Source organism: Rhinatrema bivittatum, chromosome 4 (genome assembly GCF_901001135.1).
Source record: "Rhinatrema bivittatum chromosome 4, aRhiBiv1.1, whole genome shotgun sequence".
NCBI classification, from domain to species: Eukaryota; Metazoa; Chordata; class Amphibia; order Gymnophiona; family Rhinatrematidae; genus Rhinatrema; species Rhinatrema bivittatum.
The window spans coordinates 195,759,537-195,785,208 of NC_042618.1; the positions used below are offsets into that span (position 1 = coordinate 195,759,537).

Below are 25,672 nucleotides of genomic sequence, written 5' to 3' on the forward strand. Positions count from 1 at the left end.
TCTTCAACCCCACCAGGCAAAGATAACAGATTCCTAGACAACATTGGCAGAAAAATGTTTCAAGTGTCTATGTTGGTTTCCCGGATTGCGGCCTACCAATTATATATGACCCAATACCAATGAAACTTATGGAAACAGATACAAGAACTCTCCGAAGCTCTCCCTCAACAGCTTCAGGAGTCCTTCTAATCCATAATTCAAAGGGCCTAGAAGCCGGTAAGCATGAAGTCCGTGCAGCACACGACTCCTTCGAAACTGCATCCAGAATGTCAGCCACCGGAATCAGTGCTCAAAGATGGGCCTGGCTCAAGGCATCTGATTTGAGGCCCGAGATACAGGACAAACTAGCTGATCTCCCTTGTCTAGGCGACAACTTGTTTGGGGAAAAGGTAAAGGAAGCTGTTTCCCTCTTCAAAGAGCATTCAGAGACTCTGAAACAACTGTCCTCTGTGCCTCAGGAGTCTCAAACATCAAGGAGAGTCCCAAGGAAAGAATCAAACTCCCATACTATAGACCAAGGCGTTATTATCCTCCTGCCCGTGGACACTCATCTAGGCCAGCTCAAAGGTCACAGCCTAGACAGCCAAGAGCAACCAGGCCTCAACCCCCTCCTCAGACAGGATCCACTTCGGGGTTTTGAACCAAACCCAGGGAACAGCAGTCTATCTCCCAATCCAACACCGGAATTACCAGTAGGAGGACGGTTAACATTTTTTCACCACAATTGGTCATCCATCACCATGGACCAATGGGTACTCTCCATCACAACTCAAGGGTACCACTTGGACTTTCTCACTGTACCAAATGACACTCCTCCCACTGCGTTTTGGACAGCAAACAACCAATCCACACTTCTACAAACAGAATTATCCACCCTTCTGAGAGCCAGGGCCGTGGAACCAGTTCCCCGGTCTCAGCAGGGCAGAGGATTCTACTCTCGTTATTTCCTCATTCCAAAGAAAACAGGAGGTCTACGTCCCATCCTAGACCTCAGAAATCTCAACAAATTTCTGAGAAAAGAAAAATTCAGGATGGTTTCTCTAGGGACCCTGTTACCTCTACTTCAAACAGGAGATTGGCTCTGTTATCTGGATCTTCAAGATGCTTACGCTCACATTCCCATATTCCCTCCTCATCGAAAGTACCTTCGATTCCTAGTGGGTACTCAACATTTTTAATACAAAGTTCTACCATTCGGCCTTGCCTCAGCACCTCGAGTGTTCACAAAATGTCTAGCAGTTGCAGCAGCTCACTTGCACAAGCAAGGCGTGCATGTATTTCCTTATCTGGACGATTGGCTTATCAGGAGTCAAACAAGACGAGCTCTCAATTTTCTCAAGCTCACAATAAATCTGCTCCATTCCTTGGGATTCCTCATCAATTACCAGAAATCCCACTGTACGCCGTCTCACCTGTTGCAATTCATCGGAGCAGAATTAAACACCATAACAGCAAAAGCTTTTCTTCCAAAGGACCGTGCACAGACACTAGCTTCGTTAACAAGCTCTCTACAAGCGAGCACACGAATAACATCGCATCAATGTCTCACACTATTGGGTCACATGGCCTCCACAGTCCACGGTACTCCTATGGCCAGATTAGCCATGAGATTCACTCAATGGACACTCAAAAGCCAATGGAAACAAGCCATTCAACCAATGTCTTACCCTATTCACGTAATGCAGGAGCTACAGTCCTTGCTCCTATGGTGGACAAACATGGACAACTTGCTCAAGGGCCTGCCCTTTCAACAACCAGTTGCACAAGTAACGTTAACTACAGATGCATCCACCTCAGGCTAGGGAGCACACGTTGGCCATTTACAGACCCAAGGTACTTGGACAAAACTCAAAGCTACATTTCAGATAAACTTCCTAGAGCTTCGAGCTATACATTATGTGCTATATGCGTTCAAGGACTGCCTTTCCCACAAGACTGTTCTGATACAAACAGACAACACGGTAGCCATGTGGTACATCAACAAACAGGGAGGTACGGGTTCGTATCTCTTTTGTCAAGAAGCTGCACAGATTTGGGACTGGGCCCTGATACACTCAATACTTCTACGGGCCACTTATCTAGCAGGCATTCACAACGTAGTTGCAGATCGCCTCAGTCGTCAGTTCCAACCTAACGAGTGGTCTCTAGACCCCCTAGTAACGGCCAAGATATTTCAACATTGGGGACAACCAATAATAGACCTCTTTGCGTCTCCTCTGAATCACAAAGTGGACAAATTCTGTTTCCTGTCGTGTAGCCAGATGGACTCAGAACAAGTGGGTATAGTGTGCTCGTGCTAACAGTTGGAGACGGATCTGACATCAGCACGGGTACATATACCCCCACAGGAAGTGAAGCTCTTCAGTAATTTCCGTCTCCAAAGCAGTTTGGAGAGCCTGCACGCTCGCTGAGCGTGTTTCCAATCTACTTTCTATTTTCTACTTTCTACTTACTAAATTTCTACAGGAACATCGAGCCCCGCACTCCTGCGGTGATACCATTCGGTCCCTCCCCCAGTTGAGTTTCCCGGGGTGATTTCCGCGATCCCGCGGAGGTTTTGGCCTCGGTCCGGTGGCCGAATCGCGGCAGGGACCCAGCCCCCGAGCGAGGCTTGGGCGGGCTAAGAGGCGCCTCGGTCCCGGCGTGGACTTGGGAGGCAGCGGGTGCATTCCTCAAGCGCAGCGGTGAAGGTATTTCCCCTCTCCCCCCGCAGCCAGAGACCGCCCGGGTTCCAGCCAGGAAGCGCAGAGGATCAGGTAAGGCGTACATCTCTTACTTTTGGTCTCCGAGGTACGAGGATCGGCGGCGTTGCCTGTATCCGGCATGCCGCGGAGGTCGCCATTTTGTCGGCCTTGTTAAGGTATTGAGCGCCCATGATAGGCGCCTGTATCGTATTGAGCGCATATTTGGAGCGTTTGTTGTGTACCATTTAGCGTATATTACTGACCGCATATTATTGAGTATATATTGTATTAAGCGTATATTGCTGACCGCATATTGTTGAGCGCATATTGTATTGAGCGCATATTGTATTAAGCGTATATAGCTGCCGCTTATTATTGAGCGCATATTGTATTGAGCACATATCGTATTAAGCGTATATAGCTGCCGCATATTATTGAGCGCCTATTGTATTCAGCGCATATTGCTGCCGCATATTATTGAGCGCTTATTGTATTGAGCGCATATTGCTGCCGCATTCAGCGATGGAACATTCAGACGCCCCGGCGTCTTTGGCGGCGGCGCCTCCTGATTCCGGCGTGAAAGCCCTCGGCCTCTGCTCAGCATGCCAGCTTAGGGCCACGCACAGCGAGGAGCCAGTCTCCCTTTGTGCCCAATGTGAGGAGGCAGTGGGAGCCTCGGGCCAGGACCATTCTCAACCGAGGTTTGTTGACAGTTCCCCAGGGGCCACCCCGGATCTCACAGGCAGTCTCGAACAACCTGGGATACCGGGGGACCTGGTACTCCGAAGACTTGAGACCACTTCCATTTCCTGGGTGGATCTCTTTAATGGGATCCATGCCTTTGTACAGATGCAATCAGCTTCCCGTCCAGGCCCTGCTGTGGCTTTTGCTGCTGCTCCTGTTGCTGCTACAGCGGGAAGAAACAAGGAGAAGCGGCCTCTCGGCCCACCATCGCCCGCTGGATTAAAGAAGTCATCAGAGCGGCCTACGTAGAGGCCGGGAAGTCACCGCCTCTACAAGTCAAGGCCCATTCTACCAGAGCCCAAGCAGCATCTTGGGCAGAATCTAGGATGCTGTCACCTGCAGAAATATGTAAAGCAGCGACATGGTCCTCCCTCCATACCTTTTCCAGGTTTTACCGTCTGGATGTCCAGGCCAGGGAGGACACAGCATTTGCGAGGGCAGTCTTACACGGTCCTCAGGCAGCCTCCTGCCCAGTCCGGGAGTAAAGCTTTTGTACATCCCACTTGTTCTGAGTCCATCTGGCTACACGACAGGAAATGGTGAGATTACTTACCTGATAATCTCGTTTTCCTTAGTGTAGACAGATGGACTCAGCATCCCGCCCAGCTGCCTGTATACATTGGTTTCACCGATTCAAGGTAAGCCTTATCACTTCTTACATGAGTACGTCCACTATACCAGGTGTCGACGCCTTCCTGTTGGGAATGCTGGCGGTCTCCAGCTACTATCAATCGGTCAGGGGAATCCTGTTTTCACTATTTCATTGATCGTCAGTACACATATATCCATAACAGCTTTTGCAAGGAAGATTACTGAAGAGCTTCACTTCCTGTGGGGGGGTATATGTACCCGTGCTGACGTCAGATCCGTCTCCAACTGCTAGCAAGAGCACACTATACCCACTTGTTCAGAGTCCATCTGTCTACACTAAGGAAAACGAGATTATCAGGTAAGTAATCTCACCATTCCTTACACAAACAGAAGAACCAGCCAGCCAAGGACGCCTTTGCTCGCCCTTGGAACTCAGGCCTTCTATACGCGTATCCTCCAATACCGCTCATAACCAAAACTCTAGTGAAGCTACAGCAGGACAAGGGGTCCATGATACTCATAGCCCCGTATTGGCCTCGACAAGTATGATTTCCCACACTTCTAGACCTCTCGATCAGAGAACCAATTTGCCTGGGTGTAGCTCCCACTCTCAAAACTCAGGATCAGGGTTGGTTGTGCCATCCCAACCTTCAATCCCTATCCCTGGCAGCATGGTTGTTGAAAGCTTGATCTTACAGTCTCTCAACTAATGTATCTCAAGTGCTTATAGCTTCACGTAAACCTTCAACATGGAAGAACTATTCTTCAAAATGGAAAAGGTTTACCTTGTGGTGCTGGCAAAAGCATATCCGATCCTTTCACCTGCCCCACAACTTCTCTACTAGACTACTTATACCATCTTTCAGACTCTGGTCTACAGACTTCATCTGTAAGAGTCCATTTAAGTGCAATCTCAGCTTACCATCACAAGATGGGAGATGCACCAATATCCATGCAACCTCTAGGCAGTAGATTTATGAGAGGTTTAACTCAACTTAAACCACCAATTCGGCCTCCAGTCACAGAATGGGACCTGAATCTGGTCTTAACAAGACTCATGCGTTCTCCCTTCGAACCCATGAATTCCTGTGATCTTAAATTTCTCACATGGAAGACTATCTTCCTCATAGCCGTTACATCAGCTAGAAGGGTTAGTGAGTTGCAAGCACTTGTCACGTATTCACCCTTTACAAAATTCCTACATGACAGAGTGGTTCTCCGTACACATCCAAAATTCCTCCCCAAGGTAGTTACGGAATTCCATTTGAACCAATCCCATAGTTTTACCCACATTTTTTCCACGGCCTCATTCTCACCAAGGGGAACGGGCCTTACATACCTTGGACTGTAAGCATGCACTAGCATTTTACTTAGACCACACTGCAGTCCATAGGAAATCCACTCAACTCTTTGTATCTTATGATCCAAACAAACAGTGGGATCCAAACAAGGCAGTGGGTAAACATACTCTATCCAACTGGTTAGCAGATTGCATACAGTTTTGCTATGAAAAAGCAGGCCTTTGTCTCCAAGGGCGAGTAAAGGCACATTCAGTAAGAGCAATGTCAACCTCAGTAGCACACCATCGTTCAGTGCCAATTCTTGATATATGTAAAGCAGCAACCTGGAGTTCTCTTCACACATTTGCAGCTCATTACTGTTTGAACAAACAAGGACGACAAGATGCAGCCTATGGACAATCTGTCTTAAAGAACTTGTTCCCAGCATAATACAACTCCTTCCACATCCAACCATTCGTGATTTCAGGCTGCCTCATTTTTCCCCAACAATACACCAGTTGTGCTTATTGCACAACTTGTCTGCTGTTGGTCCAACACAAATGTGACTCAGCCTGTAGCTTGCTAATCACCCATATGTGAGGACTAGCATCCTGCTTGTCCTGGGATAAAGCAAAATTGCTTACCTTGTAGTAGGTGTTATCCCAGGACAGGAGGATGTAGTCCTCATAAGAACATAAGAAAATGCCATACTGGGTCAGACCAAGGGTCCATCAAGCCCAGCATCCTGCTTCCAACAGTGGCCAATCCAGGCCACAAGAACCTTGCAAGTACCTGGCAAGTACAGGAAACCACCCGCCACCCCGCGGAGTTGGGTCCGATACGTTTTATTATTTTCTTTTTGGCTAATGCATATTGCTACAAAAAAGACTGAAGGGAGACCCCTGTGGCCAGGAATATCATGGCATGCCGTGCATGCTCAGTAGGCACACTGTGCCAATCAAAGTTTCTAGAAACTTTGACAGAAGTTTTTCTGTATAGGGCTCCATTACTGATGTCACCCATATGTAAGGACTACATCCTGCTGTCCTGGGATAACACCTATTACAAGGTAAGCAATTTTGCTTTCTCTGAAGACAAGTAGGATGGTAGTCCTCACACATGGGGTGACATCATCAGATGAAGCCTGGCATGGAACTTTGATCTCAAAGAATCTAGAACTTTCAAACTACTGAGCATGTGCAGCGGTAGTCATCACCCTGCCCCCTAGGCAGAGTCCCTCAGTCTCTTTTTTTCCACGGAACCATGTGCTCATGGTATTCAGCTTTGTTCTCTTCCTCTACAGTCTTTGTAAGTGATTTTTCTAGAGCTGCAACTGTTTTCTTTCCTTTACCTTATGATAGTTTTCTTTCTTCCTCTGTTTCCTCTGTCTGCCAGCCACATGGCAAGGCTTAGTAACTGTGCAGTCTGGCAGAGTCTATTTCTTCCTAAAAAAAAAAAATAAATAAAAATATATATATATATATATATATATATATATATAAACCTGCAGTTTAGTTTCTGTGTCCTCTTCTTGCTCTGTCTGTTTTTATACCTTTTGTCCGATGATGGCAGGACTGACGGAGGTGCAATCCGTGGGTGATCTGTGTAGGCTGCTGAGCCTGGGGACTCACCTGAGTTCTACCCAGGCAGAATTCCATGTCGTTTCACCAATCATTCTGCATTGATGGAAGGCAGACATGGAAAAGATGGTGCCATGCACAGTAACGGTTGCCCATGCACTTCTGTGATCAGTGCACCGTTAATCTGACACATCGATGTCAGGACTATGTTGGGGACCAGGACTGCCATTGAGTGCCATGGTCACCCTCGACACCGTCGAGGTGCCGGGGTGCTCTTGATGCCATCAGAGTACGTGACCGCCCTCAACGCCATAAGGACCTTCTGTGCTGAAGGCATTTGTGGACTCAAGGCACTGGAGTCATCAAGCGCCTTGGGCTTCGAGATGGCGGAGTAGTACGTCAGTTCCGGTAACAAATAATGAATTCAGTTGAATTGAAGAAAACGAATAGTTGTTATATTTGAGGATCGTTGTCATAAGTAATCGATTATGTATGAAGATACGGAGTAACGGATTGGTGTTGAGAAACTCATATTGCGGCAGTACTAGGATACAATTTGAAGAAATAGCGCGGTGATAGAATTTTGGATTGGTCTCTGAGGAAGCCTTCATGAAAGAGGGTGAAACGAAGATATCTTTGTTGGACTTGGTACCTTAGAAGAAGAATAAATTATGACTATGAAGGAAATAAGTACTCTATGACATAACGTGAAGAATATACATAAGCAAGAGATCGTAATAAATAATAATTGAATTTAATAAAAATTAATTTATAGGAAATTTTGTATTAGATATTTTGTATGTTAAAAAAACATTGTGCAATGCTCTATGCATTCTGTTTATTTTTAATTAGTATGTATGGGGTGTGTGTGTGTTAGTGAGTTTTTAATTGTTTAGATAGATGGTGAATACATAAATTGTTTTGAATAAACATATAAAACAATACTATAAGTATGTTTTCTCAGTCCATTCCATGCCATTGTTGACTTGGTCCATTCCATGCCATGGATGCTTCGGACCCATCCATTCCTTGGATGTCTCATCCATTCCATGGATGCCTTGGTTCCATTCCATGCTATGGATGTCTTGGGCCCATCCATGCCCTCTGTGCTAGTGATGTCCTCGATCTCATTGAGGTGTGGGCCCGCCTTGGAGGCTATCGGGCCCTGGTCCTTCCCAAGGCCGTCGACCGCCGGGACTCTTTGGAGTTCTCGAGTACTACAGAAGCCCTCGAGCAGCAGGGACTTCAGCCTTAAATGAATCAAGCACCAGGGTCATCCTTTACTCATGGCATCCTGGTACGCCGAGGTATACAGGCATAATGGTCTGGTGCCCTCGAGATGCCTTGGTGGTGTCCCGTTGGAGCACTGAGGGCCGTTGTACTGTCCCATCACTGGCATCATGGTTACCGATGATCTCAGGGGCCCTGAGCTGCTGGGGTCAGGAGGTATCAGAGGTCCCGCCTGATTTTGTGCACCATTGGAATTAATGAGCACTAGCGAGGCTATCGTCAGTCATAGCTGCTGATGAGGGACACCATCAAGCCCACTGCATTGATGTCCTCAGATGGATAGATGAGCCAAGGAGAACAGTCAGTGGTGCTGGCAGTCATCGGTTCCTCTGGGCACCGATGAGGCATGTCAGGGCTGCAGAGCCTGTACCTGCAGGCGCCCCTGGTATCCTTGGTACCACTGGTCATCGATGTCTTTGGCACTGGGAGCTTTATCAGGTACTGCCGGGCAGTCTGGTTCCGCAGGCACCTGTGGCGCTGGGGCTGACACTATATACAGTCGATCTGATCCTGATTCGGCCCTGTGTGTTGTGTCATTTGGTGCCCTTGCTGTGCCTTTTGTTGGTACGCACAATAGAGGTATGGGCCTTATGGGTGTTGTCACCACTTTAGGGACTAGGATATCGTCAGATGCCATGGGACTTAACCACAGATTGGCTACTGCCGGAGACAGTATGCTGGGCTTAATGGATCATGGTCTGACCTAGTATGGTATTTCTTATGTTCTTAAACTGTGCTTTCCTCAGTGTATTCATCTTTCTCCCTTTTCCTTAATTGGAAGCAACTATCTTTGTCTGTTATATTGTAAGGTAAAGTTTGAGATGGAAGGCATGAAGAGTTAATGGATTTCTTATCTCTAGCTGATTGCTGCCTTGTTTTTCTTTTGCTCCCCACCAGCTAAAGTTCCAGGAGGACCTGCAGATTACTGACATGTACTCAGGAGAAGGAGAAGAAGTAAAGCTGTCTTCTGCTATCTATCCCACTGGTAATGTGGAGGATTGGCTTTTGGAGGTGGAGAGAATCATGAAGGCCACAATACGAGTCTACATCGAAAGATCTATTAAAGCTTATCCAGTGGTAAGACCCCAAGAACCTGATATTTAGTGCTACTTAGTTGGATAAGAAGCTATGTTCAGCGATCACTGCTTAGCCACATAAGTCACTTATCTGGCTAAATAGCCAGATATCCAGAAGGCAGATTAGGGTAGCACTACTTATTCAACTAACTGGATAAGTTAGACCTGCCATAGAGCAGGTCTAACTTAGCCGGATATAATTTCTCTGGCTAAGTAGTGATTTTGACAGCAGCATAGCCATGCTGCTAAATATCCCATATAAGTCAGCAGGATAAGTCTTATCTGGCTAACATACATAGACAGTTAATTTTGAATATCTACTACATAATATATAAAGGTTATTTGCCTTTATTTTTTAGAACCATCTTTAAATTTTACCCCAGCACTTATACTAATTGCACCGTCAGCATGAGGGAAAATGGATAGGTAGGACAGAGCATGCATGGGGAAGAGGGAAAATGTTTCACTGTTAGAGATGTCATTCTGAAGATTAGATATGTGGCACCTATTTTTAGAAGGTTTATCTACAAGTAAATCTGTGTTTTAACCACTATTCAAAAACTGACCACTCGACCCCCACCAGTATGGAGAAAAGGTGCAGTACCAGAGATGGGGCTTGAGCTGTTCTGGCAAAGTGCATGTAGGTAGTTTAATTGTAATTCTCTCTTCATGCTTTTTTAATGTACTCATGATCCACTCCAGGCAAGGTATTTTCAAAGGGAAACTCCCCAGGGGGATTCCCTTTGAAAATGAGCTTTCAGGCTTGTGGGTATAATGTATCCATTGGCCTGCAAACTCTGTAGGCAAATTGAAAAAAACATGTTTTGTTTGCTGTGTGTTAGATTAGAGAGCCCACTGCTTATTTTTGCAAGAGTAAAATTTCTAGTATCCTAATGCAGAACAGTTTTTCTGTGCATTTTATAATGAACCAAATGTTCCTATTAGCGTTGTCTTGCCTGTATACATAAATGCACCTAATTTGTATTGCTCAGTCAGCATGGAATTTGCTATTGCCAACATACTCCAGTAAATTCAGTTGAACTAAGAAAAACTCATTACCTCTATTTCTAGAGACAGGACATTGCTGTCATTAAATTGCTGCATCCTAATGCACTGATTATGTAACAGTATTTTCTTAGTATAAAATCCAACAGTTTTTAAAGCTTGGAAAATGTATTTTTGATCTGGTGTATATGTTGTTAGTCCTCTCACTAGACTGCATTTCTTTGTAGATAGTAAGAATTTTACAATAGCATCTTTTTTTTTTTTTTTTTCAGACACCTCGAACAGAATGGGTCCTTAATTGGCCTGGTCAAGTTACCATTGCTGGATGTCAGACCTTTTGGACAAAGGAAGTATCAGAAGCACTGGAAGCTGGATATCTGTCCTCTCAGCTATTCCCACAGCTTAGTGAACAGGTAAGGAGGATTCATTCTTATATAGTTAAACATCTATCCATATTCCATATTCTACATTCTGACACATTTATGTGGAAGTTCTGACCTCAAGCAATTTGTTGTGGACAGCCACTAATTTAGGAGCAATTTTCAACACCCTGCTTATTTGCAAAGTCCACAGGTACTTTGCACTCATAGATCTTTAACCTAATTTGAAAATTGTCCCCTGGTACAAAGTACTTGTGGACTTTGAACTGTTTTTTTTTTCTGTAGGCAGATTTTTCCTGGAAAGCAGTGTGGATAGATTTGAAAATCAAATCTGCATGTGTAGTTTTTCAACCTGACCCACTACAGCTGAGAGGAGATGGAGGTTAACCTCACTCTTTCTTTCAGCTTGGCTTAGGGAGTTTTGGGCTTGCTTCTGGGGGCAGGTGTTGCCTTTTTTGTTTTGAATTGGTTGGGTGGGAGGTGGGATCCAGTTTGCCCTTGGCCTGCTACATGTATAATTTGGCTGTGAGTAGTGCTTTGGTGGGCTTATGGTCTGCTATGTGCATTGTCTAATTGAGCAGGTAGGAGTGGTGTGAGGCAGGGATGGAGGCGGAGGCTATCGGGCCTGCAAAAAAATTTAATTGGGTAAAAGAGGACCTAGCCAACTAGTGTCGATTTTCTACATTTGGTTGCTAAGTTTAGGCTCCTGTTTTCAGCCCAAAACTTAGACACCTGACTTAAGGGTTCATTCATCAAATCACGTTAGGGCTTTATTGTGGGTGTTAGGACCCTAATGCCCACGATAACACCATAAAACATGTGATAAATAATGAGATGCATATGCAAATTTGAAAACTTTAGTCAAATGGAAGGAGTTTGGGCAGAATTTATGAAAATGAGGGGCGTTGTGCGCTATAGTGTAACGCACGCTATCATGGGATTTAATGCCGTAAATAACTACACCTTTTTTCCTGGCGTTATGTTATGCGTTATGCCCAAAATGAGATTTGCAATAAATATTGCAAATTCCCTGTACATACCCAGATCAGTCCAGACTCCTGGGTTTTGCATCCCTGCCAGCAGATGGAGACAGAGAAATGTTTACTGATACTGCTACATAACCACCTGTGCCACCTGCAGTTCCTCAGTATTTGTGTGTCTCCAGCAGAGGGTGAATGGTGCAAAACCTGCATTCCCTGTACGTACCTGGATCAGTCCAGACAGTGGGTTATGTCCCCAGTCCAGCAGATGGAGTCAGCCAAAGCTTTGAGGGGGCGTCACCATAAGTACTACTACCCCCTCTGCAGGAGTTCAGTATCTTCTGACTCCAGCAGATGCGAGTAGGGGAATCTGGGTTGCTCCCGATTGCCTTAAACCATTTTCTTACCTTGATTGCTTGTCTTTTCTGTGTTTCTATCACTATTTCTTTTGGATCAAGTTTGTTGTATTTAAAAAAAAAAAAAAAAAAAAAAAAAAAAAAGGTTCAATTTGGGGAGGCGTGGCTTCCCTCTGCATTGTCTCTCTCCCTTTCTCTCTCTCTGTGCTAGCTGTTACTTGCGAACCGGGGTAAGTGCATTTTTTTCTGTGTTTCTTTTACAGCTGATTTTTTACTAGCGGTTGCCGGTGGGACCGGCTTCTCTGCGTTTTGCCCCCTCACCCGCGGCCATTTTGTCGGCTCCTCGTGGGCTGCGGAGGTGAGCGGGGAGATCTTCGTTGGCGGGTTGTGAGCCCAGGAGGGCCCCCCCCGCGGCACCGGTCTTCGTCGGCGGGCAGTGCAGGCCGTTCGGGCCCCCCCGCACCGGTGTTTTTCCTCGCAGCCCCCCCCCCCCCGAAGCATTTCTTTGATTTTTTGCCTGTCTCCTTCGTTGTCAGCAGTGCTCCCGATGCCGCGGCCGTCGCATTGCTCGGCCTGCGGCGAGCCGGGATCGCGGATTTCACGCGAAGGGATCTGTGCTCGGTGCCTCCCCGGGGGGGGAAGGCACGTCGCAGTCCCTTAGCGAATTTTCATTTTTGACAGGCTTGCCCGGGCGGCGCGGGCCGGCCCCTCCCCCATTACTGGCGGGAACGGCGGCCATTTTACATGCCCAGCGCCCTGAGGGGACTCAGGCAGCGCTGGAGGACAGGGACTCCCCCGAGGTTTCTCCCCCGAACTTGCTGCCGGAGACCAGCTTGCCGGACCACGGTCCCACGGGGTCCCCCCCCCTCCGGTGCTTCCTCGGGTAGGCCGGGGTTTTCCCCGGAGTTTATACTGTTAATGCACACTGCGTATTTGCAGGGCCTCGACGCTCCCGCGGCACCGCCTCCAGCCAAAGTCCCGCGGCGCTCGCCTCCCTCTCAGGCCCCCCCCGTCCCGGCGGGAGAGGGGGCCCCCCTGCCTCCCGCCCGCACCCGGATCCCTGCGGGCTCCGGGGAGTGGTGCCAGGCCCAGCGTCTCCTGGGCCGGACCTGGGAGAGGTGGGACAAGGGGACTCCACCACAGAGGGGGACGATCCGCGCACGCTGCGTCTCTTCCAGAGGGAAGAGCTGGACGAGCTTATCCCACTCATTATCCAGGAGTATCTCGACCCGCCCGCTCCAGTAGCGCCCGCCGTCGTCACTTCGGCCAAGAAGGGAGATCCGGTGCTGGCAGCCCTCCGGCCGAGGGCTCGGGCGTTTCCCATCCTTGAGTCCTTCCTGCAGCTTCTCACTAGGGAATGGGACGCCCCGGAGGCGTCCCTAATGGTCAGTCGTGCCATGGAGAAGCTGTATCCGCTACCTGAGGATTTCCTGGATCTCATCAAGGTACCGAAAGTGGACTCCGCGGTGTCGGCAGTCACGAAGAGGACGACCATACCAGTGACGGGTGGAGCGGCCTTACGGGATACGCAGGATCGCAAGTTGGAAGTCTTCCTCAAGCGGGTCTTCGAGGTCTCCGCGCTGGGGATGCGGGCGGTGATGTGCAGTTCGCTGGCTCAGAGGGCGAGTCTTCTCTGGGTGCAACAACTTCTCACCTCTCAGGTTCTGCCGGCCGAGGAGGCCGCCCAGGCGGATAGGCTGGAAGCTGCGGTGGCGTACGGGGCTGACGCCTCCTACGACCTGTTTCAGGTCTTGGCTCGATCCATGGTCTCGGTAGTGGCGGCACGTCTACTTCTATGGCTCCGCAACTGGGCGGCGGACACGTCCTCCAAGTCGAGTCTGGGCTCCCTGCCATTCAGGGGTAAGTTCCTGTTCGGAGAGGATTTGGACCAGATCATCAAATCACTGGGGGAAAACGCGGTCCATCGCCTGCCGGAGGACAGGTACCCGGCCCTCCAGGGCGTCTTCGTCCTCCTGAACCAGAGCCAGGGCGCAATGGCGCTATAGGAACTACAGACCGGCGGGCTCCAGGCCCTCTGCCCCCAGGTCGCAGCCCTGGTCGTGCTCCTTTCGTGGACGTAGGCCCGCGCGTCCCGCCTCCGGAGCGGGACAACCCTCTCCTAAGTCCTCCCAATGATGTTCGGCTCGCCCACTCCACCGTCCCCAAGATTGGGGGGCGGCTGGCGTTCTTCTACGAGGAGTGGGTGTGGATCACCTCGGACCAGTGGGTCTTGGACACCATAGAACACGGCTACGCGTTGGAGTTTGTCCGCGCTCCGAAGGGACGGTTCATCTTCTCCCCCTGCGGATCGGCCTCCAAGCGAAGGGAGGTGCAGTTGACACTGGACAGGCTTCGGGAGATTGGCGCCATTGCGCCCGTGCCCTCCGGAGAGGTGGGCTCGGGCCATTATTCCATCTACTTCGTGGTACCCAAGAAGGACGGCTCCTACCGGCCCATCCTGGACTTGAAGGAAGTCAACAAATCCCTCCGGGTGGTTCAGTTCCGGATGGAAACGCTGTGCTCGGTGATTGCGGCGGTGCATCGAGGGGAGTTCCTGGCCTCCTTGGACCTGACGGAGGCCTACCTTCACATCCCCATCCGCCGGGAGCATCATCGTCTTCTCCGGTTCAAGATCCTGGACCAACATTTCCAGTTTGTAGCGCTCCCGTTCGGGTTGGCGACGGCACCGCGCACCTTCACCAAGATCATGGTAGTCGTGGCGGCGGCTCTCCGGAAAGAGGGTATTTTAGTTCATCCTTACCTGGACGATTGGCTCATCCGAGCGAAGTCTTTCCTGCATGGACAAGCTGCGGTGGCCAGGGTAATAGAGTTCCTGCAGTCCCTGGGATGGGTGGTGAACTTCTCCAAGAGCTCCCTCGTGCCCTCGCAGCGCTTGGATTTTTTGGGGGCGACCTTCGACACCCGTCTGGGCGTGGTCTTTCTGCGACAGGACAAGGCGCACGCCCTGCGGGAACACATACAGCAGTTCTCTGCGTTACCAGTTCCCACCTCCTGGGACTACCTGCAGCTCCTGGGGGTGATGGGCTCCACCATCGACATGGTTCCTTGGGCATTTGCGCACCTCCAGCCCCTACAAAGAGCACTTCTATCCCGTTGGAAACCGCTGTCGCAGGACTACCAGATGCTCCTCCCCCTGCCGCAGTTTGCCAGGCTCAGCCTGAGCTGGTGGATGGATCCGGAGAATCTGGCTCGCGGCGTGTCCCTCGATCTGCCAAATTGGGTGGTGGTAACCACCGATGCCAGCCTCGTCGGCTGGGGAGCGGTCTGTGGCCGCGGCGCCACGCAGGGGACGTGGTCCGCGGAGGAGACAAAGTGGTCCATCAATCGCCTGGAGACCAGAGCGGTCAGACTAGCTCTGCGACACTTCCTGCCACTCCTTCGGAATCGGGAGGTTCGGATCTTATCGGACAACGCGACCACGGTGGCCTATATCAATCGCCAGGGCGGCACTTGCAGTCCGCAAGTCGCGCTCGAGGCAGCGATGCTGATGCAGTGGGTGGAACGTCATCTGGTCCGCCTGGCGGCCTCGCACATCGCAGGCGTGGACAACGTCCAGGCGGATTTCCTCAGTCGCCAGCTTCTGGATCCCGGAGAATGGTCCCTCTCCGACGAGGCGATGCAACTCCTTGTCCAGCGGTGCGGAACTCCCCACATGGATCTGATGGCGTCCGCACAAAACGCCAAGGCTCCCCGTTTCTTCAGTCGCAGAAGAGAGCGAGGAGCGGAGGGAGTGGATGCCCTAGTGCTTCCGTGGCCGGCCAATCTTCTTCTATACGCGTTCCCGCCATGGCCACTGGTGGGAAGACTACTCCGCAGAATAGAGGCTCATCAGGAGACCGTGATCTTCGTCGCGCCAGAGTGGCCAAGACGACCCTGGTTTGCGGACCTTCTCCACCTGGTGATTGATGGACCCAACCGACTGGGACATCTCCCCCGCCTCCTGCACCAGGGCCCGGTATTTTTCGATCAGGCAGAACTCTTCTGTCATGCGGCCTGGCTTTTGAGAGGCACCGTCTTCGGCGTCGGGGCTACCAGGAGGCGGTAGTGTCCACGCTGTTGTGTTCCCCTAAGACTTCGACGTCCGTGGCCTATGTTCGGGTCTGGAAGGTTTTCGAGCTGTGGTGTACTGACCAGAACACGAGACTTGCTTCGGCTTCTGTTCCTCAGATCCTTCAGTTTCTACAAGCGGGGGTGGACAAGGGGCTCGCCTACAACTCGCTCCGGGTTCAGGTGGCCGCCCTTGGTTTGCTCCTGCGCGACGGGGGCTCTCTGCTGCAACACCCGGACATTGTTCGCTTCCTAAAGGGTGTCAAGCATTTGCGGCCTCCGTTGCGGGATCCTTGTCCCTCCTGGAGTCTCAACCTTGTGCTCCGTGCCATGTCGGGGCCCCCGTTCGAGCCACTGCGGAATGCGACGATCAAGGATCTCACCCTCAAGACTGTGTTTCTGGTAGCCATCTGCTCCGCTCGACGCATCTCGGAGCTGCAGGCCCTGTCGTGTAGAGAGCCTTATCTCCGTTTCTCCGACTCTGGAGTTTCTCTTCGCACTGTTCCCTCCTTCCTTCCAAAGGTGGTGTCTGCGTTCCACGTGAATCAGACGGTGGAACTGCCGTCCTTCTCCTCTTCCGAGCCGAGGGCTCTCCGACTCCTGGATGTCAAGCGCACACTGCTCCTCTACCTGGAGGCTACGAATGACTTCCGGACTTCTGACCATCTCTTCGTACTTTGGTCCGGCCCTAGGAAGGGATCTCAGGCCTCGAAGACGACCATTGCTAGATGGCTGAAGGCCGGCATTGCAGCTTGCTACATTGGGGTGGGGCGGACTCCCCCGCCCGGCATTGTAGCGCACTCTACATGCTCTCAGGCGGCTTCCTGGGTGGAGGCTCGCTCGGTTTCCTCTCAAGAAATCTGTAGAGCAGCTACCTGGAAATCGTTACACACGTTCTCGAGGCACTATCGCCTACACCTCACCTCTTCTGTCTCTGGACACTTTGGCGAACAGGTTCTACGAGCAGGCCTCGCAGGACCCCACCCGATTTAGGGAAGCTTGGGTACATCCCACTGTCTGGACTGATCCAGGTACGTACAGGGAAAAGAAAATTATTACTTACCTGCTAATTTTCGTTCCTGTAGTACCATGGATCAGTCCAGACGCCCACCGCGTTTGGGTTCTAATCCTGCTTGGCTGTTTTCTAAGATACGGTCGTGTTTTCTGTCTTTCACGATTTCTCAGTTTTTCACTGTTTGTCACAGTTCCCTTTTGGGTTGACAAGCTGTATTCATCACCTCCTACCCGTTGGTGGGACGGTTGCAGTTCTTTACTTAGGTTAAGCGGCTTATTGTTGCCGTTTACTTTAAACTTGATCCAATACGGGGGTTTGTTTACTCGGGCTTTGATATACTCGATACTGAACTCCTGCAGAGGGGGTAGTAGTACTTATGGTGACGCCCCCTCGAAGCTTTGGCTGACTCCATCTGCTGAATTGGGGACATAACCCACTGTCTGGACTGATCCATGGTACTACAGGAACGAAAATTAGCAGGTAAGTAGTAATTTTCTTATTCTGCAGTCTGGAGTTGATTTTGGTTTTGTGAGCTTTCCTCCCAGGGATTTTTGGGTCCTGTTGGATCCTTCCCTGTTTGGTTGAGGTGGATGAGCTGGGAGTTGGTGACCCTTTTGTAAGCTCGCTTCTTGACTCCGTGGGGTGTAAATCTGGTGGTCCAGATCCCCCCCCCCCCTTCATGAGGCTGCAGAGGCGGCTGTAGGCTCAGGGCAGCTGTTTATTTTTTGATAATCTGTCTCTTAATTTGGCTGATCTTCTTTTTGGTGCTAGACAGCTCTGTTCCATTTTAGGACTTTTGTGAGGTTTTGCTAAAGTTTTGTTTGCAAAAATAGACAGTAATAGGACTGAAGAGCAGGGCCTCGGTAAGTGCAGGGATGGCTCTTTGCCTGTGCATTTCTAGCAGCCAGGGGAAGGTTTTTTCTCTACGGGGGTGTTTGCTGCATCAGCAGGCTCCTTCGCTCTGTGTGGGGGTTTCCCGCTGAGAAGGTGATGGTGTGTGGCGCGGCTCCTGTGCGCCTGAGCCACATCGGGCTGTGTTCTATCTGTATTTTGGGTGGACAGGGGACATCCAAAGGTGCAGTGATTGCTAAGAGGAAAGTTTCTCCCATGTTGGTTCCCCCTGCACATCAGGGTTCAGAGCTGGATGGGGCCTCACATTCCGTTGGTGTGGGAACGGCAGCCATTTTGAGTTATCATGCGGTCCTTGCCATGCCGATGGAGAGAGGGGGATTTTCCCCTGAGTCTTTCTCTGATCTATTCTAGCCTTGGGGAGGAGCAGGGGAGGGCAGATAGGGTGGAGGCGCCCGTTCTGCCTGGAGGGGGTCCTCTAGTGCTGGATCTTTTCAACCAGTGGCTGGGGCTTCCAGGCTTTTTTGGCTGATAGGCTTCATGCAACAGCAGAACATAATCTGGCTCAGCAGGCAAGGCTGGGGACCTGGACCCATACGGCCGAGGGTCTGGAGTTAAGTTCCAGACCAGGGCAGTCTCGGAGGAAATGGCCTTCACTGGTTCAGTGTTTGTTGGGCTCTAATCCATCTGGTGAGGAGCCATAGGATTCAGAGAGGGCTCCTGGGATCCGGAAGTACCTCTGTCGCAGGACCTGGGGTTGATCTGCATGCAACCGGCACAGCGCCAGGGGATGATCCAGAGGAGATCCCGGTATCTGAGGGAGATGACCCTAAGTGGTCCATTTGCTCTGTAAGGTGGAGCTAGATCCTTCGATTCCTCAGGTTCTGGATGTTGCGACCATCGCTGCCCGACGGCTTCACTCCGCCTACCTTTCTTTTGTTGCGGCTCCTCCTGCTCTGCACGGACGCTTGGCTGCCGCGGCGTCCACCTGCCATCCTCTCCGGTGTCCCCGGACCGGCTTGGGCGCTGCCTCCCGCCATGTTCTCCAGGTACCTTAGGGCGCGTGGCCCTCATTCTTATTTCCTCATTGGCACGGTCCTCAGGGGCATCCCCCTGTGATGACGTCATGCTGCCCGGATATTTAAGCCTACAGTTTGTTGCTAGCCGTTGACTTAGCAAGGGTAATCTTACGGATGGGATTTGCTCTCCGTTTCCAGCTACTCTGCCTCTCCAACTTCTATTGGACTTTGTCTGCTAACGGGGTACCCGCTCCTCGGGGGCCTCTTTGCTTCTTTCAGGTCACTATCAGGTAACCGGTACTCGCTCCTCGAGGGCCCATGTTCCCTGACTCGCTGCCTGCATCTATCTCCTCTTCAGCTTGGAAGAATTCGCTACAGACACCATCTGTGAGTACTGCCATTATCTGCTCCTCAGAGCTGTTTCCCTGGAACCAGGCACTCGCTCCTCGAGGGCCTGCCTCCGTTCCAGTGCCAGTGCCATCTCCGTGGAACCGCTGTGTGAGTACTTTGCCAACGAGTCTCTCCGCTCCTAGGGATCTGGTACTCGCCCCTCAAGGGCCAGCTCTCCCTATCTCGGGGCTTCTCCATACTTGGGACTCTGTGAATGCTCTATTGTACTCATTCTCTCAGTTCTCTTCACTACAGGTGTTGGCCCTGAGTTTATGGGCATCCATCTGTTCCAGTTTTATGCAGAAAGCGTGTCTGCGCTGGGTGCAGCAGCTTCAGGATGGTCAGTCTAAGTCTGGTAAGGTGGCAGTTAAGGCCAACCGCTTAGAGACAATGGTGACGTATGTTGCGGATGCTCTGTATGACCTGATGAGAACTACTTCTCGGATTAAGGGGTCCGCTGTTTCAGCCAGAAGGTTGTTATGGTTGCGCACCTGGGCAGTGGATATGTTGTCTAAGTCCCAGTTGGGTTCTCTGCTTTTCAAGGGCTGGATTTTGTTTAGGAAGGACCTGGAGCAGTTGATGAAGGATCTGGGCAGGAATAAGATGCATAGGTTACCAGAGGATAAGCCTAAGGGCAAGAGGTTTTCCTAGGCTCAGTCCCGTTTTTGAGACATTAGGAAGTTGCGCCCAGCGAGAGGAGCTCCAGATCCGAAGAAACAATTTTCTCTCAGGGGTCAGTCCTGGGGTCAGTCCTTTCACGGAGGCTGAAGGCCTTTCAGAGCCACTGCAGGTAATGGTACAGCCAGGGCTTAGTCCTAACAATGAGGCGAGGCTGGTCCACTCTGCCATTCCTTTTATAGGGGCTTCCTTAGCGCAGTTTTATGGGGAGTGGGCCTAGATTACGCAGGATCAATGGGCAGCCTGACTGGTTGAGCAGCCTCTTTGGGCTTGGACCCACTCCGAGGCTTTGCGCTGTTTAGTAAGCCACAATGACTTTTTGCGTGCTTTCTTAGGCTGCTCTCTACAGGCTTGTCGGTCCAGCGTGTACCTCTCACTTTTTTGGGTGCACAGGAAAGCCTTGAACTTTGAGTGCCCATGTTATGTGCCACCTTGTGGCCACACGCTTACATCAGTGCACAAGTAGCACTGTGCACTTACGGTTTTTATGCGCTTACATTTTGGCTGCCTAGGTGAGTGCCTAGGTGTGAGCACATATGTGTTGGACGCATATTTGTTTTGGGCACCTAGTTGAGCGCTTATATATATATAAAAAATCAGCTAGACATATGTCTCAGACCACCACTCAGTGCAATGTCTGTCAATTTAGTGCCTGTACCTAAGAAGCCTAAGTATCTGTCTCTTTGCGCTGTTGTCATATTCGGTCATCTCAGCCAGAAGTGCCAGCGTTGTTTGGAGACTCAGGATGAATTGTCTTCCTCTGATTTCACTAAGCCTGGTTCTTCCCAGCTGGATGTGGGTCTAGGTAAAGATGTCTCAGGTGGGGCACCTGAATTTGGAACTCCCCTTACTGGTTCCTTGGCAGGGGAAGGTAGCTCAGTGAGTATTCCCTGATGGTACCCCAATCAGTCCATCCTTCTGGGTTTTGCATTCCTGCCAGCAGATGGAGACAGAGAAAGTTTCACTGACACTGATACATAATCACTTGTGCAACCTGCAGTTCCTCAGTATTTCTCTCTCTTCAGCAGATGGTAGATGGTGCAAAACTTGCAGTTCTGCAGTGTGGAGTTGATTTTAATTTTGTGAGCATTTCCTCACAGGGGTGTTTTGGGTCCTGGTGGATCCTTCCCTGTCTGGTTGAGGTTAACGAGCTAGGGGTTGGAGACCCTTTTGTAGGCTCACTCCTTGACTCTGTGGGGTGTAAATATAGTTGTCCAGATCCTTCCCCTTCACGAGGCTGCTGAGGCGGCTGTAGGCTCAGGACGGCTGTTTTGTTTTTTGTCAGTCTGTCCCTTTTAATTTGGATGAGCCTCTTTTTTTTTTTTTTTTGGTGTTGAACAGCTCTGTGTTCCATTATAGCAGAGTTTGTGAGATTTTGTTAAAGTTTTTTTAAGAAAAAAAAATGTGTAGAATGGACTGAAGAGCAGGGCCTCGGTAAGTTCAGGGACAGCTCTTTGCCTGTGCAGTTCTGGTGGCCGGGGAAGGTTTTTTCTCTCCTGGAGTGTTTATTGTGTTGGCATGTGGCACGGCTCCTTCACGCCTAAGCTGCATCGGGCTATGTTCTGCCTACTTTTCGGGTGGTGAGAGGCCATCCGGCAGTGCAGTGGCTGCTAAAAAGAGAAAAGTTTTTACTGGGACAGTTTCCCCCTGCGCAATGGGGTTCAGAGCAGGTTGGGCCTCTCTTTCTGTCGGCGCAGGAATGGCAGCCATTTTGAGCTATCAAGCGGCTCTTGCCATGCCAGTGGAGGTTATGGTGGTGGTGACGGCAGCAGTGTTGTGTCGCAAAGGAGTACTGGTGCACCTTTATCTGGTCGACTAGCTTATCAAGGCAAAGTCAGAGGACCTTTGTCTCCAGTCAGTGCAGAGGGTGATCAATAATCTGGAGTCGCTTGGCTGGGTGGTGAATTTAGCGAAAAGCCACTTGGTACCATCACAAACCCTCGAGTATCTGGGAGCTCGGTTTGACACTCAGAGGGGCAAGGTATTTCTCACAATGGAGTGGGCTCTCAAGCTGCAGGAGCAAGTTCGGCACTTATTGGGGTTTCTGATGCCCAGAGTCTGGGATTATTTGCAAGTTCTGGATTCGATGGAGTCAACCCTGGAGTTAGTGCCATGGGCCTTTGCGCATATGAGACCTCTGCAGAGGACACTGTTGTCTCAGTGGAACCTGCTCTTGGAGGAATTCCATCTTCCATTGCCCCTTGAGGGAGTTGCACAAGACAGCCTGTCTTGGTGGCTGCTGACTTCCAATCTGGTTTGTGGTGTTGACCGGATTGACACCGGATTGGGTGATTCTTACTAGGGATGTGAATCTGTACTGGAGTTGTTTCTGGCATCATGTTCGCAGAACCGTGGGAAATCCTAGTTTCCCACGGTTCTAACCGCTTTTTTTTTTTCGGCTGTCCCGAGCCAACCCCCCCATACACACACACACCCCGACCCTTTAAATTGAATTATTTAGAATCCTCCACCCTTCCAACCCCTCCCAAAAAACTTTTCTAAAGTACCTGGTGGTCCAGCGTGGGTCCCGGGAGCGATCTCCTGCTCTCGGGCCGTCGGCTGCCAGTAAACAAAATGGCACCGATGGCCCTTTGACTTTACCATGTGACAGGGGCTATCTGTGCCATTGGCCGGTCCCTGTCACATGGTAGGAGTAATGGACAGCCAGCGCCACCTTAAAAAATGGCGCAGGCCATCCATTGCTCCTACCATGTGATAGGGGCCGTTTCCGGCAGAGAGGGGAGAGAGAGAGGGCTGCCACCGTGTAAGTGGTACCCTCTTGCAATTGAAAGATGCTCAAAACAAACCATCATAGCAATTATATCCACTATTTGAGGCTTGAGCATGGCGTCCATAGCTGTGACATTTGTGCTAAAATGTCACCTAGTGCCATCGACCTCTGAAGATTGAAGCTACTAAGCATGTTTGGAATGACATCAAAGCCCATTGCAGCTTCATTAGCACTTAAATTGCCAGCATTGAAGGACCCAGGAGCCACATTGTCCATTGATGGGCCAGGAGCAGAGAGCTATCTCACTTTTCCAACTTAATTAAGAAGAAGAATTTCTCCGTGGTCAATACTGCCACACAAGTGGGGCATCATCAGATGTCACCAAGTCAGTGTCTGTTCTTATCAACCTTTCAACTGATGTCTCGCAAGTGCTTGTTGTTACGATCCCTCCTGTTGCTGCGCTACAGGAGGTATCTCACCTTCTCCTCCAGAGGCCGCTCCGAAGCCAGGGCCTCGCGTGTGTACCATCCAGGATTTGCTCCAGGGCCTGGAAGGCCTAGCTGTTCTTGAGGCCTGCCTGTGGCTTACTTGTGCCTGCTTGGACTTCCTGGTTCCGGCCACGCCCTTCTCCCTAGGGGCCGGTCCGCGGCACTCCACCTCAGTTATAGGGCCAGCGAGGGGGGTCCAGGTGAACTCCTCCCAGGGAGTTGCCCACATCAGCTGTATAAAAGGACTTTCACTTCAGTTCCTGCTTGCCTTCGGATTAGCCTTGCACATCGCTGTGTTCCGTCTGCTGATCCAGGTCCTCCGTGGTCTCGCTTGTCTTGACGGCTCCCTGTCCTGTTTCTGCCTGCTGCCTTGATGTTTGTTCCAGAAGTTGCCCTGATGTTTGTACCTGACCCGGTTCCTGATCCAGTTCCTGATGTTCCTACCTGCTTTAGGCTGCCAGGAGTGCAGCAACCTACCTTGACTGCCAGGAGTGCAGTATCCCACCACTTCCTCTTCCCTGCGCTTGTCCGCTCCCGCGTTTGTAGGACAGGGTGGTCCGTGACCAGTCCAGCCATGCTGGCTGTGTAGGGCACCCTGAGAGACAGTGCCAATGTCCTTTTGCCCAAGTTCCTGTCTCGTCCATGATGTCTTGCTTCAGCCCTCGTCCATGATGTCTACCAGAGTTCAAAAAAAGATTAAAAACCTGGCTCTTCAGTCAGGCTTTCCAATCACCAGAGTGTAACTAAGCACTTCCTCCTGACTTTCAGATCCTTTCATTACAGCGTATCACCAACATCACAGACTCTTAATTTTACACCTTCTTAATCGCAATTTGATCTTAACATAGACAAATCATATAATATATAATTGTATTCTTGTATAATGTTTGGTAGCCCGGTTGTCGCTACTATAGTTCTTTGTAAAAAAAAAGTTGAACACACGTTCTGTTTAATGTTAAATGTTAATTTATTATGGTCACTTCTCAATGTTCCTTGTAATAAGCCCAGGCTGGACTGTCCCAACCAGGGCAACTTATTGTTTAATGTAAACCGGATTGATTTGTATTGTATACAGGAATTCCGGTATATAAAAATTAAAAATAAATAAATAAATAAATAAATGATGTCTTGCTTCAGCCCTCGTCTCTGATGTCTTCTGTGTACTAAGGACTCTGTCTGCCCTCGTCCTCTGTCCGGCCTGCCGCCCTATGCCGTTACCCAGTGGCAGGTCCGAAAGGGCTTGGAACAGTCGGAGGACCGTTCATCAATCAACATTGCGTTGTTGGTTGCCATGGGCGTGCAGGTCCGGCTGAGGGTCAGACTCCGTTCCTTACTCCTGCTTCCGTACCTGCCCGGCTCACCATGCCTGCATTGGCTCACCTCCCACGGTGTGGCTTGGGGCTCCTCCCTAAGTCTTGCCGTGGCCCAAGGGCTCACCACCTGCTTTAGAGGCGACCGTGCTCCTCGCACTCGTAACAGAATCCAAAGGCCCTCAAGCCTTCGTCCCGTAACACTTGTAGCTTCTCGAAAGCCTTCCATATGAAAATCCTATCATTCTAAGTGGAATAGATTTACCACATGGTGCATGCAAAAAAGGTATCGACCCTTTTTCCTGCCCCACTCCATCTCTTTTAGACTATCTCTGGCATCTTTCAGACTCAGGTCTCCAGATTTCCTCGGTACGGGTACATCTCGGTGCCATCTCAGCATAGCACAAGGGAGAAGGAGATGCCCCAATAATGGCGCAGCCCATTGTGAGTCGGTTTATGAGGGGCCTGCTACAACTTAAGCCCACTCTACGGCCACCAGTTACCGAATGGGACCTAAACATAGTACTTACAAGGCTCATGCGCTCCCCGTTTGAGCCTTTGCACTCCTGTGATGTTAAATTTCTTACATGGAAAGTTCTCTTACTAGCAGCCATTATATCTGCTCAAAGGGTTAGTGAGTTACAAGCACTTGTCACATACTCACCTTATACGAGGTTCCACCATGATCAAGTGGTACTCCGTACTCACCCTAAATTCCTTCCCAAGGTGGTTACTGACTTTCACTTGAATCAGTCTATAGTCTTGCCCACCTTTTTCCCCAAGGCCTCACTCTCACCAGGGTGAGAGAGTTTTACACTCCTTGTACTGTAAACATGCTCTTGCGTTTTACCTAGACCGCACTGCAGTCCATAGGAAATCCACCCAACTCTTTGTTTCTTTTGATAAAAACAACCAGGAGTTGCAGTGGGTAAACAAACTCTCTCCAACTGGCTAGCAGACTGTATCGTAATCTGCTATGAGAAAGCGGGCCTTCCTCTCCAGGGACGAGTGAAGGCGCACTCATTAAGAGCCATGGCAACCTCAGTAGCACATTATCGTTCAGTACCGATTGCTGAGATCTGTAAAGCTGCAACAAGGAGCTCTCTTCACACGTTTGCAGCACATTACTGCCTGGACAAGGAAGAATGTCAAGACTCT

The 25,672-nt window shown here is 50.2% G+C and overlaps 1 protein-coding gene across 2 annotated transcripts in view; it reads left to right on the top strand.

The window, feature by feature from the left end:
* Positions 1-25,672, top strand: part of DNAH1 (dynein axonemal heavy chain 1) — a 1,058,897-nt gene that overhangs the window by 304,007 nt on the left and 729,218 nt on the right. For both annotated transcript variants that reach the window (XM_029599497.1, XM_029599496.1), the window contains exons 25-26: positions 9,067-9,246; positions 10,523-10,663. In XM_029599497.1, the coding sequence (XP_029455357.1) occupies positions 9,067-9,246; positions 10,523-10,663 (321 nt within the window). The remainder of the gene's footprint in view (positions 1-9,066; positions 9,247-10,522; positions 10,664-25,672) is intronic.